General features: G+C 38.5%; 1 protein-coding gene across 1 annotated transcript in view; it reads left to right on the forward strand.

The window, feature by feature from the left end:
• The window catches only part of LOC126252980 (serine/threonine-protein kinase Nek8), a 326,833-nt gene that overhangs the window by 221,845 nt on the left and 88,243 nt on the right, over positions 1 to 16,745 (forward strand). Inside the window, exons 16-17 of the mRNA XM_049954008.1 lie at positions 194 to 341; positions 473 to 685. Of these exons, the coding sequence (XP_049809965.1) occupies positions 194 to 341; positions 473 to 685 (361 nt within the window). The remainder of the gene's footprint in view (positions 1 to 193; positions 342 to 472; positions 686 to 16,745) is intronic.

The raw sequence follows: 16,745 nt of genomic DNA on the forward strand, positions 1-16,745 counted from the left end.
TATGGGCATGACACCCAACAACAAAGAAGAAGAAAACCCTGTCTCTGCTTTCCAATACAAATATCAAATGAGAAAATCAACAATGAATACTATCAAGTGGACTTTTCAGGAAAGAATTGTAGTCACAATTTCTATAGTACTTCTTGTAATAATCATCTGACATTGGTCTTAGACGTGTGCTTTTGTGAAACAGATGTGAACCACAACAAGTGCCTCTGCCAAGGGAAACAGTAGTCAGGTCTGTGCACACTGGTGTTGATTGTACAGCAATTATTACCACAGATGGTTTTCTGCTTAGTTGTGGACGTAATACTCATGACAAGCTGGGATTTTCTGTCAAGGTAGATATCTATATAATTACATTTTCTAGGCCTTCAATCAAATTCTGCATGCAGATCTTTCTGTTCAAACTAAAATTGCCATTACTTTCTTGAAAAATTCTGTATTGTTGCATTTTGTAACTGTTGGCAAGGAAAATGATGGCAAAATATTACTGCTGAAGAGAGTGAAAAGCATTCCAGCCAAGGTTCATGATATTTCACTGGGTCCCAATCATACAGCTGTTCTCATGGATAATGGTGCAGTAATAACAATGGGGCGCAATGCAGAGGGACAGCTAGGAAGAGGACATTGCAGAGTAACGGGGCCAGCTGCTGTCAAGGTGTTGGCAGACAGGGTCATTACCGTAAGTAAAAATGTTTTGTGTGTGCATACTTTCCTATGCCTGTTTGTTCTTGTATAGTGATAGTTGCAGTTGGTTTCAAATGACAACAATTGAGCTCCTCTATATCATTTATAAATAAACAGTTCTAACAAGGACCATTATCGAAGACACTGTTGTAAGTAAGAAAGAGGCCTTATCCACACCATTTGATACAATTGAAATTCCACTCACCTCTCCTTCTGAAATTAGGAAGATAATAAACTCTCTCAAGGATAAAAGCTCACATGGAATTGATGGCATTTCCAGCAGGATAATAAAAGCTTGTTCCCAAGAAATAAGTGGGATTCTTATCCACAAATGTAATAGCTCTCTGAAGCAGGGTATTTTCCCAGATAGACTGAAGTATGCCATTGTTAAACAACTGCATAAAAAAGGGGATACGTTTGATGTCAACAACTACTGCCCAATCTCTCTTCTGACTGCCTTATCCAAAATTCTTGAAAAAGTAATGTATTGTAGAGTAGCTTCACACCTTTGTAAAAATAAAGTTTAACAAAATGTCAGTTTGGTTTCTAGAAGGGTTTTTCAACAGAAAATTCTATATATACTTTCACTAATGAAATATTAAATGCTCTGAGTAACCGGAAGTCACCCGTTGGGATTTTTTGTGATCTATCAAAGGCTTTTGATTTTGTAAATCATGGAATACTTCTAGAGAAGCTAAAGTACTGTGGTATGAATGGGATAGTGCTCAAATGGTTTAAATCATACCTAACTGGAAGAATGCAGAAAGTTGAAATAAGCAGTTCACATAATATGCAAAAAACTGGTGATTTCTCAAACTGGGAAACAATCAAAAATGGGGTGCCGCAAGGTTCAGTCTTGGGTCCTCTGCTGTTCTTAATATATATTAATGACTTACCATTCTATATTCACGAAGATGCAAAGCTGGTACTTTTTGCCGATGATACAAGTATAGCTATAACACCCAACAGACAAGAATTAACTGATGAGTTTGTAAACGATGTTTTTCAGAAAATCATTAAGTGGTTCTCTGCAAATGGGCTCTCATTAAACTTTGACAAAACACAGTATATACAGTTCCACACAGTAAATGGATACAAATGTGTGTGAAATCTTATGGGACTTAACTGCTAAGGTCATCAGTCCCTAAGCTTACACACTACTTAACCTAAATTATCCTGAGGACAAACCCACACACTCATGTCCGAGGGAGGAATCGAACCTCCGCCGGCACACAGTAAATGGAATGACACCATTAATAAATATAGACTTCGATCAGAAATTGGTAGCTAAGGTAGAATATTCAAAATTTCTAGGCGTATGCATTGATGAGGGGTTGAACTGGAAAAAAAACACTGAGGATCTGCTGAAACGTTTGAGTTCAGCTACTTATACTATTAGGGTCATTGCAAATTTTGGCGATATACATCTCAGTAAATTAGCTTACCATGCCAATTTTCATTCTCTGCTTTCATATGGCATCATATTCTGGGGTAACTCATCATAGAGTAAAAGAGTATTCATTGCACAAAAGTGTGTAATCAGAACAATTGCTGGAGCTCATCCAAGATCATCCTGCAGACACTTATTTAAAGAGCTAGAGATCTTCACTGTAGCCTCACAATATATACAGGGTGTTTCAAAAATGACCGGTATATTTGAAACGGCAATAAAAACTAAACGAGCAGCGATAGAAATACACCATTTGTTGCAATATGCTTGGGACAACTGTACATTTTCTGGCAGACAAACTTTCGAAATTACAGTAGTTACAATTTTCAACAACAGATGGTGCTGCGGTCTGGGAAACTCTATAGTACAAAATTTTCCACATATCCACCATGCGTAGCAATAATATGGCGTAGTATCTGAATGAAATTACCCGAAACCTTTGACAACGTGTCTGGCGGAATGGCTTCACATGCAGATGAGATGTACTGCTTCAGCTGTTCAATTGTTTCTGGATTCTGGCGGTACACCTGGTCTTTCAAGTGTCCCCACAGAAAGAAGTCACAGGGGTTCATGTCTGGCGAATAGGGAGGCCAATCCACGCCGCCTCCTGTATGTTTCGGATAGCCCAAAGCAATCACACGATCATCGAAATATTCATTCAGGAAATTAAAGACGTCGGCCATGCGATGTGGCCGGGCACCATCTTGCATAAACCACGAGGTGTTCGCAGTGTCGTCTAAGGCAGTTTGTACTGCCACAAATTCACGAAGAATGTCCAGATAGCGTGATGCAGTAATCGTTTCGGATCTGAAAAATGGGCCAATGATTCCTTTGGAAGAAATGGCGGCCCAGACCAGTACTTTTTGAGGATGCAGGGACGATGGGACTGCAACATGGGGCTTTTTGGTTCCCCATATGCGCCAGTTCTGTTTATTGACGAAGCCGTCCAGGTAAAAATAAGCTTCGTCAGTAAACCAAATGCTGCCCACATGCATATCGCCGTCGTCAATCCTGTGCACTATATCGTTAGCGAATGTCTCTCGTGCAGCAATGGTAGCGGCGCTGAGGGGTTGCCGCGTTTGAATTTTGTATGGATAGAGGTGTAAACTCTGGCGCATGAGACGATACATGGACATTGGCGTCATTTGGACCGCAGCTGCAACACGGCGAACGGAAACCCGAGGCCGCTGTTGGATCACCTGCTGCACTAGCTGCGCGTTGCCCTCTGTGGTTGCCGTACGCGGTCGCCCTACCTTTCCAGCACGTTCATCCGTCACGTTCCCAGTCCGTTGAAATTTTTCAAACAGATCCTTTATTGTATCGCTTTTCGGTCCTTTGGTTACATTAAACCTCCGTTGAAAACTTCGTCTTATTGCAACAACACTGTGTTCTAGGCGGTGGAATTCCAACACCAGAAAAATCCTCTGTTCTAAGGAATAAACCATGTTGTCTACAGCACACTTGCACGTTGTGAACAGCACATGCTTACAGCAGAAAGACGACGTACAGAATGGCGCACCCACAGACTGCGTTGCCTTCTATATCTTTCACATCACTTGCAGCGCCATCTGTTGTTGAAAATTGTAACTACTGTAATTTCGAAAGTTTGTCCGCCTGAAAATGTACTGTTGTCCCAAGCATATTGCAATAAACGGTGTATTTCTATCGCTGCTCGTTTAGTTTTTATTGCCATTTCAAATATACCAGTCATTTTTGAAACACCCTGTATATTCACTTATGAAATTTGTTATTAACAATCCGAATGAATTCAAAAGTAATAGCAGTGTACATGGCTACAACACTAGGAGAAAGGATGATCTTCACTACTCAAGGTTAAATCTAACTTTGGCTCAGAAGAGGGTAAATTATGCTACCACAAAGGTCTTTGGTCACTTACCTAATAGCATCAAAAGTCTGACAGATAGCTATATAGTATTTAAAAGGAAATTAAAAGAATTTCTTAATGGAAACTCCTTCTACTCATTAGATGAATTTTTGGATATAGTAAGTGGGTAATTTTGTAATATTTTGTGTAATGTAGTATCTTGTATTGACACCTTTTATTAACCTGACACAATCCACATCATTACAAAGTGTCGTATTCATGATCTATGGAACAAGTACTAATCTAATGTAATCTAAAGTATAATCTGATGAAGTATGTGATATCTGTTTCTCAAACACCTTGGTGTTTACTGTTTGTTACTACTGTAATTTGGTAGATAATAGCAACAACTGTATCAGATGAATTGTGTGAAAAAATAAGTATATTTATGTGGTATAATAATGAGTCAAAACGTCTGTGGATGGTATTATTCATTGTGATCTCTATTCTTCCCAAGAGTTTTCATTGAAGTAACATTTAGCTTCTATAGCTTGTAAACTTGCCACTGAGAGGTAACTAGGATTTTTTAAATTATTGCATTCTATGTAAACAAAAGAATAGATCAGATTATATACCAACGATGTTTTGTATTTAGGCAGCAGATAAAAATGGAACTTCTGAAATTGCATGCAGCTGTAGTTTCATTGTAAGTGAGGAACTTACATACACCATCGCAGCAGATGTCAACCAATCTAATCTCTTTATTTTGCATGTGCAATTTTTTTAGTCTGATGTAAATGACAGAGAAGCTATCTGCATATACAATAAAATATACAAATACAATAAATACATTCCAACAAATATAACATCCATGTAACTGACTAAAATTCAGTATATGATTTTTATTTTTTATCCAGTGATAAATTCTACCTTCTTCAGATTAGTTCTATAGTTTTTTTATTTTAATTATTACTATCTCAGCTACAGTAGGCATAAATTTTAATTTATGTTTTTGATGATTTTTCCATGCCAAGTTTCAGGTTGTTTCCATTAGTAAGGGAAGAGCAAGTTTCCAGCTATGCTTGTTATGTTTGACTTTTTGCTTCACTTCTAATTACCTTGTCATCAGTGAAAACAACTCTAGTCTCACTTCCTTACTTCATTAATGATTACCAAAGTTCCATTTCTCATGTCTCTAACATTTGCCTTTAGTGAAATTCTGTCCTTATTTTCTGCCACCTAAAGAGAAAAGCCTGTTTTGATAAAAAAAAGGTAATAAAATATTTTTTTGGAAACTCATGGTTTGCACACAACTGTATTGTCATTTTACTACACGAACAGTTTCAGTCATAAACAGACCATCTTGAGTAATTTTATGACATCTTAATCAGATGTATGACAACATATAACCACTAATAAGAATCATGTCTCCAACTAACATGTCAATTCAGCTATAAATCTGCAGCACATATAGCTTACAGTACACCAGTGGCAAAGCACATGGAATGACTGAAGTGGCATGTGACCTTCAGTCATGAACACATCATGAAGTCTACCTTGTTTGATGATGTATTTATGGCTGAAGATCACATGCCACTTCAGTCTTGTCACATGCTTTGCCACAGATGCACTGTATGTGTTTCTGATTTATAGTTGAACTGTCATGTTGGTTGCTGACATGATGCTTGATACGGGTTATGGGTTCTCATACTTCTGATGATGATACCACAAAATACCTGAAGGTGGTCTATTTATGACTGAAACTGGTTGTGTAATAAAGTGACAATATAGTAGTGTGCAAACCATGATTTTTTTAAAAATTTCTAAAAGCTATAAATCATGACCTCCACAAAATAATGATAAAAAGATACACAAAAACAAACTGTTGGCTACCAGATTCAATAAACTCTTTCGAAGAGTACTGAATACTGTAATTGTAAGAAATTCATAGTCAAATTATACTTATTATGTATGTTTGTAGAAGCCAACCTTGGGGAAGATCAGTTTGGATTCCGCAGAAATGTTGGAACACGTGAGGCAATACTGATCTTACGACTTATCTTAGAAGAAAGACTAAGGAAAGGCAAACCTACATTTTTAGCATTTGTAGACTTAGAGAAAGCTTTTGGCAATGTTGACAGGAATACTCTCTTTCAAATTCTAAAGGTGGCAGGAGTAAAATACAGGGAGCGAAAGGCTATTTACAATTTGTACAGAAACCAGATGACAGTTATGAGTCGAGGAGCATGAAAGGGAAGCAGTGGTTGGGAAGGGAATGAGACAGGGTTGTAACCTATCCGCGATGCTATTCAATCTGTATATTTAGCAATCAGTAAAGGAAACAAAAGAAAAATTCTGAGTAGGAATTAAAATCCACGGAGAAGAAATAAAATCTTTGAGGTTCGCTGATGACATTGTAATTCTGTCAGAGACAGCAAAGGACTTGGAAGAGCAGTTGAACGGAATGGACAGTGTCTTGAAAGGAGAATATAAGATGAACATCAACAAAAGCAAAACGAGGGTAATGGAATGTAGTCGAATTAAGTTGGGTGATGCTGAGGGAATTAGATTAGGAAGTGAGACACTTAAAGTAGTAAAGAAGTTTTGTTATTTGGGGAACAAAATAACTGATGATGGTCGAAGTAGAGAGGATATAAAATGTAGACTGGCAATGGCAAGGAAAGTGTTTCTGAAGAAGAGAAATTTGTTAACATCGAGTATAGATTTAAGTGTGAGGAAGTCGTTTCTGAAAGTATTTGTATGGAGTGTAGCCATGTATGGAAGTGAAACATGGATGATAAATAGTTTGGACTAGAAGAGAATAGATGCTTTCAAAGTCTGGTGCTACAGAAGAATGCTGAAGATTAGATGGGTAGATCACATAACTAATGAGGAGGCATTGAATAGAATTGGGGAGAAGAGGAGTTTGTGGCACAACTTGACAAGAAGAAGGGACCAGTTGGTAGGACATGTGCTGAGGCATCAAGGGATCACAAATTTAGCATTGGAGGGCAGCGTGGAGGGTAAAAATTGTAGAGGGAGACCAAGAGATGAATACACTAAGCAGATTCAGAAGGATGTAGGTTGCAGTAAGTACTGGGAGATGAAGAAGCTTGCACAGGATAGAGTAGCATGGAGAGCTACATCAAACCCAACCTTCAACAGTACCTGTGTTTTGACAGCTGGAATCTATTCCACATAAAAAAAAAAAAAACCTTCCCATAAAGCCTGGTCACTCAGAAATGACGTACTTCCAGTGACAGAAACTCCCTTGCCCAGTATGCTGAAAGTCACACCAAGGCCTTCATGTGAAGGCAGTATCCCCTAGACCTAGTCCACAAATAGATCACTTCTGCTATCCCTCACCTCACTCCCCTCCCCCCTTCCCACAATCCTCCCACCAACCTCAAATGTTCCATTGTCTATCAAACCTCCACAGTATCCTAGTCCATCACTATGCTACTCCCAATTCTGACCCCCACCCACAGGTATCATATCCCTGTGAAAGGCCCAGAGGCAATACCTACCTAATCCATCCACCCAGCATTTCCCATTTCAGTCCTGTCACAGGCTTAGCCTACCCCATCAGGAACTGGGCCACCTGTGAAAGCATCCATTTCATGTACCAACCCTGTTGCATCATTGCACAGCTTTTTATATTGGTATGATGACCAACTATCTGTCCACCAGGATGAATGGCCACTGCCAGACTGTGGTTAAGAGCAAGGGTGACCAACCTGAGGCACATGCTTGACTTCAGTGGCTGCTTCACAACCCAGGCCAACTCGATCCTCCCCTCTACCACCAGATTTTCTGAACTGCAGTGATAGAAATTGTCCTTACTACACTTTCTTTGCTCCCAAAATTATTTCCACCTCAACCTACAGTAATCTACTATTCCCACACACCCCACCCAATAGTTTCCGCCCCCTCTGTGCTGTCACCTCCTCCCTATTCACATCCCATCACCCTCATTATTTGCCACCCTCTGCCAGTGCACCCTCACATCTTTCCTCTTCCCTGCTCCTCTCCATTCCAATCCCCCCTGCTCCCTCACCTCTCTGCTTCACAGCTTCCGACACTGCACCTGACAACCTTCTCATGTGTCTATGTAGTCTCTGCAAGCTCCATCACACAGTGTTCTTCTCTCGTCTCACCTGTACTCTGCTACCTCTCCTCCATCCATGCCCCATTCCAGATCACCACATGTGACAGATGCATTCCTATTTGAGCTGTCAGAGATGGTGTTCACGAGCTCTTGAGGTGTGCTTGCTTGTGTGAATGTGTATGCATTTTCTTTTCTGAAGAAGGCTTTGGTCGAAAGCTAAATATGTAACAGTGCCTGTCAACAACTCAACATGTCTTCTTTACAGTGAGTAGCAATCTATCCTTTTCCTAATATTGTTTCCTAATGTTGTTGTGGAGCTTCTGTTGTTTAATTTTTGGGGAAACATTTTCAAAAGTAGGCACTTCGGCAGTTAATGAAATAAATGTATAACTGTTGCTATTAGAAAGTCCTCTCAGACACTTAAATTTCTCAGTTCTCTATAAATGCACAACAGTAATCCACTACTTCTTGTTTATTATCTCTGGTAAAAAAACATATGCAAGAAATCATGAAATGACAAAATAATATATAAGGCAGAAAATAAATGTGAAGTAGTTTGGGAGTCACAAAATATGAAACTGGAAAAGACAGACACAAGTATAATAATACACAAATCAAAGATGGGGGTAGAATAAGAGACATTCCACTGAAATTGGCAAATTTTATACATAACTATGACTCTGGTATTGCATAGACATTGCAACAAAATCTTCCTAAAATACATGTAATACCATCTCAGTCTTACATGGAAAACAGAGTGAAAATGGTAGACATAGCTCACACATCTGCTGATGATAAATTATTTTGTAAAATAAGTTTCAGACAGAAAAAAAAAATTGCAAGTGTTCCTCAGGGTAGTGTTTTGGATCCAGATGTGTTAGTGGTTTTCCAAACAGTGTAAGACATGGAAAAATAGCTCTCTGCTAATGGCATCAGTCTCATAATCACTGATAAAAAACCAGAGCTATTAGAGAAAGCAAATGAAATCCTCAGTGATGTTTAAAATTGGAAAGTATGTAATAAATTAACATTGAACATAAAAAAAACAAACAGTGTGTACTTCTGCATAGAGGGAAAACTGTCACATTAAACATAGAAGATAAGTTTATAGATTGTGTTCAAATACAGAGTTTTAAGGTTTGAATATTGATTGTCAGTTGAAATGAAATGAACATACAAATATAGTGGCAAAAAGAATAATTAGGGTTCTGTCATCAGCTTGTAACAGCGAGCGTATTGTGATGACATACTATTCCTACATACTCAGTTGTTAGCTATGGAATTCTTTTCTGTTTATCGTAGGCATGAACTGTTGACTCAGTTTGTAAGTCAGAGAAAAGGGTTGTAACAATGATAATGGGAAGTAATAGTTGGGCTCCTTGTGAAAGTCTATATGGGATGTGGAGTGGAGTGTGTAAGCATTGGAAGAGGGGCAGTGAAATAAAAGAGTTGATTAAAGAAAACTTCGGGGATATTCTCAGTGTTTGGATGCAGAAAGGAGGTGGATGTAGAGGTTGGCTACTAGCCTAACAGTTGAACACAAAAATGGACAGAGCAGAAAATGGAAGAGCTGGCAATTTATGTTCATATGGCTGGTCGCCATTACTGGTGAGTGGACACAGACAGCACATAGCTGTCCGATCTGTATGAACACTCAATCAGAAGAGCATCTGCTTTGTATGGCAGCTACAACAAAGGAGAGTTGACCAGTGCCTCTCTGCCCTCCAGAACCCTCCAACAACTGCACATCTGACTCTTATCCCACATCCCCTATTGATTAACTTGGTGGTATGGGTACACCGGTTTACTCATCAGAGATGCCAGAATGGGTGAAGTGATTCTGTCTTCAGCAGATTTTACTGGAATATACTGCTTCTGTTCTGAAGAACGGGCTGGGTTGGCACATAGGCACTGATGAAGTTATTCTGGGAGGAAAGATTCAATGGAAAATGATGTTTGAAATAAAATTTTGCAAAAAATCCCAAATATTCTCAGACTGGCTGCCTCTACAGAACTATTTAAAATGGCATCCTTACTGCACCAAATAAATACATATACCAGTCTGATCTGTATATCAGGGAAGATATTACCAACCATTTCATTAAAAGTTGTATACATAACCATGGGATAAGAACTTGTTTGGACTTACATTTACCAAGGAAATACAAACAAAAAACTGGAAACAGCACTTTCTAACAAGAAATGAAACTGTGTAATACACTGCCCAACGAGGTGGAAAGCTTACTAAAGTCAGGTAAAACATTCTTCATAAGTAATTCATACTACACAATTACAGATAACTTAGAGGACTCAGAGAATTGGTTAGTAATGAAATGAGATAACTATAACACTCTGTCAATCACAGTGCAGTGCTTTTATATATATATAAAAAATAAATAAATAAATAAAAATTGTGTGCCAAGATTTATAAGTACAGATCTGCATGGATAAGAAAAATGTTATCCACACTGCATACACAATACAATTATCCATATCTGCAGAAAATCAAGTTTAGGTAGGCAGTTTTATCTGCCACTCTCTGGTAAAAGGCTTATGTCTGGCCTGAAATTTCATCTGCTGATGTGTGCACTCAGCTGTGATGTGAATTAAGGCTAGACCTATTTCAATGGCAGTCATATCAAATTCAAATTCATTTTTATTTTGTTTATAGGAGTAGTACAAAACATATTTTTTCCATGCATATGGAGAAAGTTGTTTGATTATTTTCACATTTTAAGCACAGGCCTCATAATAAAGATAACCATTATCATGTGAACATCAATTACCACAGTACTAAGTTATTTCAAAATGTTACTATTCTCACTGTAAAAACCATTATATAGTGCACTTTTAAATGCACCTAACACAAACGTTGATATATTCACTGATTTTTTACTGAATGTTTCACTGATGTGCAAAGCTTAAGGACACATGTAACTTTCATGTTACATGTTGCTGCCAAGTACTATAGGCCAATAACACTTGGACCATACACAGAAAGAAATACTACAGTTCAAAAACAATAATTACACTGAAGTCATCACAATTTATGACAGTCTTCTGGTCATTACAAAAGATGGGACATGGTTCTTAAAAGAATGTGTGATGATTACAGACAGCATGCGTGCTCTGCAACATGCTGCCACACTGTCCACAAGGTTGGTAAGAAGTTCTTGTAGTAGGACGTTCCATTCCTCTAGCAGCACAGTTGACATCTGTTGGATGGTCCTAGGGGCATGTGGACATGATGCAATACATCTCCAGAATGCATCTCACATGTGCTGGATGGAATTTAAGTAAGGGAGCTAGGCAGGCCAATCCATTTGCCAAATATCCCATCATTCCAGGCTCTCCTTCACCTGCACTTCCCACTATGGTTGCACATTGTCATCCATAAACATGAAGTCAGGGCAGAATATGCTGTGTCATCCAAACAAGATACAGCCAGGGCAAAAGCACCACAGATGCAAATATGTGAGCTGGTGCCAGTGTCATAGAGACTCGCCACTTGCGCAAGTTCCACCATTGCCATGGGCGATGTTGAGGGTGAAGAATGCCTCAGCCAATTGATGCCTGAGTACAATCCACAAATGACCAGATGACAATGGACAGAAGCCTAATCGAAAGATAGATGAGCAGCTGTTGCCTACTTGATTGTGGATCATCATCCAGGGCTGACTTAGACAGGGAACATCATTTAGTGAACTCTTGGAAGTGAACAGACAGTTGTTGTAAATTGCATTTGCTATGTACTGTGAAGTTTACCTACAACTATTTGCACTTAGCCATTGATGGCATTTTTGCGTTATATTACAAACAGTGTTGCCAACTTCCTTGTTCACAAGTCACAAGGATAAGTAAACCTTTCCAACTCATTTGAGTGACTTCATTACTAATTTGATGGAGGGTTGTGGAACCTTCTTTCTCCTCATGTTACCTGACCCAGGGGCATAGCTGTGTAATAGTGGCTGGGAGAAATTGTCTTTGTGGTGTACTGTATGAAAAGACGTTTCACAAACTCGGCCTACCATAACAATAGTGGCAACTTGGCCTCCACAGCAGTAGTGACGAGGCCTTTACAAAACTGGCAATAAGGGTTTACAAAATAATGTACCTCTGAAAAGATACACTTGGGAAAGTAGTGCATTGTCACAACAAAACTGACTGCTGAGTGTACCAGGTTCAAAGATTTGGAGGTCAGAACACCCATGCAACTTATGCCTCCTCATAACATAAGATCTGGAACACAAAAACAATTGTTTCTCGGTGCATTACGCATTCCCACCATATGAGGGTATGTCCAGAATCACTTCTCAGACAGAATCTGCTCTCATCCAAGAAGAACATGCGACCCCCAATCCTCCGTGGTCCAGTCTCTAAGCTCTCAGCTCCATTGCAGACAGTGCCACTGATGTGCAGATATGAGTGGAACACAATGTACTGGTCTTTGTGCAAAGAAGCCGCCTCCATGCAGCCTCCGTACCACTGTGGAGCACAAGATTGCCTGCCTTGTAGTCCTATTAAATGTGGTTGCAACTGCACTCACTTTTTTATGTGGATCCCTTCATGCCTGTTCACAATGCTGTGGTCTTCTAATGTAATTGACTATGTTTGACCATGTCCTCTCCTTTGAATTGCAGTGCCTGTGGTTCAGAATGCTCCTCATGCACATAAAACAGTGCTGTAAATAAAACCAGAATCCTGAGCTACATCCATCACAGTTGGTCCTTATTTCAATTCCCTGATGATTCTTATGTGAGGTATATAAATGTTGACTCTGGTTCATGTTGTAATGAAGAACACCACCTCAGTGCACCATCACAACTCGCTGATTCACACTCAACTGTCTTCTCCTGTTCCTTCAGCTGTAGTTACTCTGCCTCCAAGTCATGTGATGTTCAGCTTTTGTGCACAGCTGGGTAACCTCAGCCAAAATGCCCCCATACTTTCGTTCATTCCCACTGAGTAGTTAATATCTTATGTTGCTTTATCTATCTTATTCTTAAGTTTTTCAGATCAGTGTATTTATGGTGACTATGATTAACAAGCTGGAGTGAGATTATGAAACAAAGATTCCAAAGAACAGCTCATCCTAGAAGAGCCTATTTATCACATTGCAGTATTTTTATTTATTTATTTATTTATTTTAAATTGCATAACTGAGCTCTGTTGCTGCAAAAGAAATGCGATTTACTCAGATGTAGGGCGGATGCTTATAGGATGTATATAGAATGTATGAGGGTGAGTCAAATGAAAACCTTAAATATTTTTTTTAATCTCATTTATTGTGCAGAATGGTACAAAGCTGTATCACTTTTCAACATAATCTCCCCCACACTCAATGCAAGTGCTCCAGTGCTTACAAAGTGCATAAATTCCTTTAGAAAAAAATTCTTTTGGTAGTCTGCACAACCACTCATGCATCGCATAGCATACCTCTTCATCAGAACAGAACTTCTTTCTCCCATTGTGTGTTTGAGTGGTACAAACATATGGAAATCACTTGGGGCAATGTCTGTGAAGTATGTTGGTTGAGGAAGACATTCAAAATGCAGGTGTGTGATTGTTGTAACTGTTGTACGGGCAGTGTGGGGCCTTGCATTGTCATGTTGCAAAAGGACACCTACTGACAGCAATCCACGTCGCTTTGATTTGATTGCAGGCCATAGATGATTTTTAGATCTGTGTGTGATGCACTGGTGACATTGGTCCCTCTAGGCATGTAATGTTCCAAAATGACGCCTTTTTCATCCCAAAAGATAGTCAGCATAACCTTCCCTGCTGATGGTTCTGTTCAAAACTTTTTTGTTTTGGTGATGATGAATGGCACCATTCCTTGCTTGCTCTCTTCATTTCTGGTTGGTGGAAGTGAACCCAGGTTTCATCCCCAGTAATGATTCTTGCAAGGAAGCCATCACGTTCTCGTTCAAAGCTCTGAAGAAGTTCTTCACAAGCATCAACACGTCATTCTCTCATTTCAGGAGTCAGCTGCCTTGGCTCCCATCTTTCAGACATATTGTGAAACTGGAGCACATCATGCACAATGTGGTGTGCTGACCCATGACTAATCTATAAACATGCTGCAATGTCATTCAGTGTCACTTGGTGGTTTTCCTTCACTATGGCTTCAACTGCTTCAATGTTCTGTGGAGTCACAACTCGTTGTGCCTGACCTGGACCAGGAGCATCTCCCACTGAAGTCACACGATTTGCAGACTTCCTACTCCATTTGTAGACTTGCTGCTGTGACAAACATGCATCACCATACTGAACCTTCATTCATCGATGAATTTAAATAGGTTTCACACCTTCACTATGCAAAAACCAAATAACAGAACACTGTTCTTCCCTGGTGCAGGTCACAAGTGGGGCGGCCATCTTTATACTGATACTGTGACGGTATGTGTGCATCTGCACTATGCTGCCACCTACAAGCCATTCTGAATGCTGTTTGTAGCACGCTTACCAACTTACAGGATAGTGTTGCGAAATTTCGATTTGTTATTACAAATTTAAGGTTTTCATTTGACTCACCCTCATACATTTAAAAATGTGGTAAACCAGAAGAGCATGTCACTGCCCACAGCCCTTGCAGATGTTATCAACACTTAACTCCTTCTCCAAGGCACTATAAAGTCAAACCTATACAGTGGTATTCCATCCACTGCAATAAAAAAATTAAAAAGAAAACTGTCATTGTAAAGTTCAATGGAATGTCTTACAGAAATTCATGTTTCTTAAAAAAGTAGACATCTGGGGGTGAATAATCAAGTGGGCTGGCATGCCACAGATTGTATTGTATTGTATTTTTATTGATCCAGGCAATCATAGTATTGTACAGTTGTACATATGATATTGGGTAGGTCAAGATAGCTATTTACAAGTAATTTTTACAAATTGATTTTTACATTATTTTGTAGCAAGGAAATTATCTATGTTAAACAAAACAGTTAATACAAATCATAGAAATGAAAGGTTGTACATACGATATTGGATAGGTCGAGGGAACATATTTGCAGGTAATATTTAATAAATTGATTTTACATTATTTTGCAATGAGGAAGTTAGCTATCTTTAACAAAACAGTAAATACAAATGATATATGGTAAAATGCGAACAGCCAATACAAATGTAATAGTAAAGTAGTCCAGCGTATTTCATAGACATGCGCAGTATATAATTTTCAGACCTAATTGAGCATTTATCATATTTTTTACATTTTTAACCTCTTTCAAAAAAATGATCAACTGCATAAAAGCAATGGTCCAAGAGATATTTTTTTAACTTATGTGTGAAGGCTCTTGGGTTCTTTGTTGCTTTGATTTCATTGGGTAAATTATTATACATTTGTATCCCAACATTTAAAACACTTTTTTGGTAGCAGGTGGTTCTGGACTGAATCATATGTAGGTCAGATTGCTGCCTTGTTGCATAGTTATGAATATCTTCATTGAATTTTAGTGTGCAGTCATTGTTTAACAGGTATGACTTGACAAATGAGACGATATTATAAATGTAAGCAGAGGGCAGTGTCATAATGCCATTTGTTTTGAAATGTTGTCTGCATGATTCGTTATGTCTTAGTTTACATATTATGCATATTGCCTTTTTTTGCATTTTGAAAATATATCTACCTCCAGGTGAGTTCCCCCAAAATATGATTCCATACTGTAATGTAGAATGGAAGTAAGCATAATATACATGTATGAGAACAGATTTTGTGACTGATTTTTTGAGTATCCTTTAAATGTTACACACAGTTGAGAGCTTTTTTGAGATATAATTTGTGTGAGTCTCCCACTTAAGATTTTCTGCAAGCTATATGCCAAGAAACTTGACAGAGTCCACACACATAAGCTCTTGGTTATTTAGAATCACATCAGACATTTCTTGCTTTTGGGATGAGAGTCTGAAGTTGATGTACGTTGTTTTCTGTATGTTTATAATCAGTTTGTTCTCGTTGAACCATTTGCTTGCTGTGAACAATCAAATGGGCTGGCATAGCGGAGCCTTCTGATCTATCAGCTGCTAAAGCAAATCTCTATGTTGTATGATGTGAGAGATGTGGTTCTGTTGCAGAATGTTAACTTATTATTAATATCTTAATTATCTATGTCACTTTTGGTTTTCTGTTGCTAAAAACAAGATAGTGGATACTGTAGCACTCTTGCTTCTTCCTTGAGCCTCACTACTATATGGATGCATATAATATGTACTCTGATTTTTATTGTGAAATAACAACTTACTTAAAATCTTTTACCCTTTATTTTGGTAGTAATATACCTAAACCTGTTCTACACTAATGATGGAATCTTTTGTATATTTTTTTGTCCTTTAAATATGTCAGAAGTGGTTGGTTTGGTGATGCAGCAGTCACATACCAATATCATGTTATCGTTTTTGCAGTTCAATATTTGTAAGTTGAGCCTGAAATCTGTGTTCTTAATAAAGACCAATAATTACTATTATTATTACTGTTATTACTATGCAAATAATTTCTTTGCATTGAAATTTAACAGTAACAAAGGTCTTGCATCACCAAGCGCGCTGCTTACCAATGATGGCTTCTAGCTCTGATGCAATTATTAGCCTGATAGCAAGAGATAACTTGTTGTTGTTGTTGTGGTGGTCTTCAGTCCTGAGACTGGTTTGATGCAGCTCTCCATGCTACT

This window comes from Schistocerca nitens, chromosome 4 (assembly GCF_023898315.1).
Source record: "Schistocerca nitens isolate TAMUIC-IGC-003100 chromosome 4, iqSchNite1.1, whole genome shotgun sequence".
Taxonomy (NCBI): Eukaryota; Metazoa; Arthropoda; class Insecta; order Orthoptera; family Acrididae; genus Schistocerca; species Schistocerca nitens.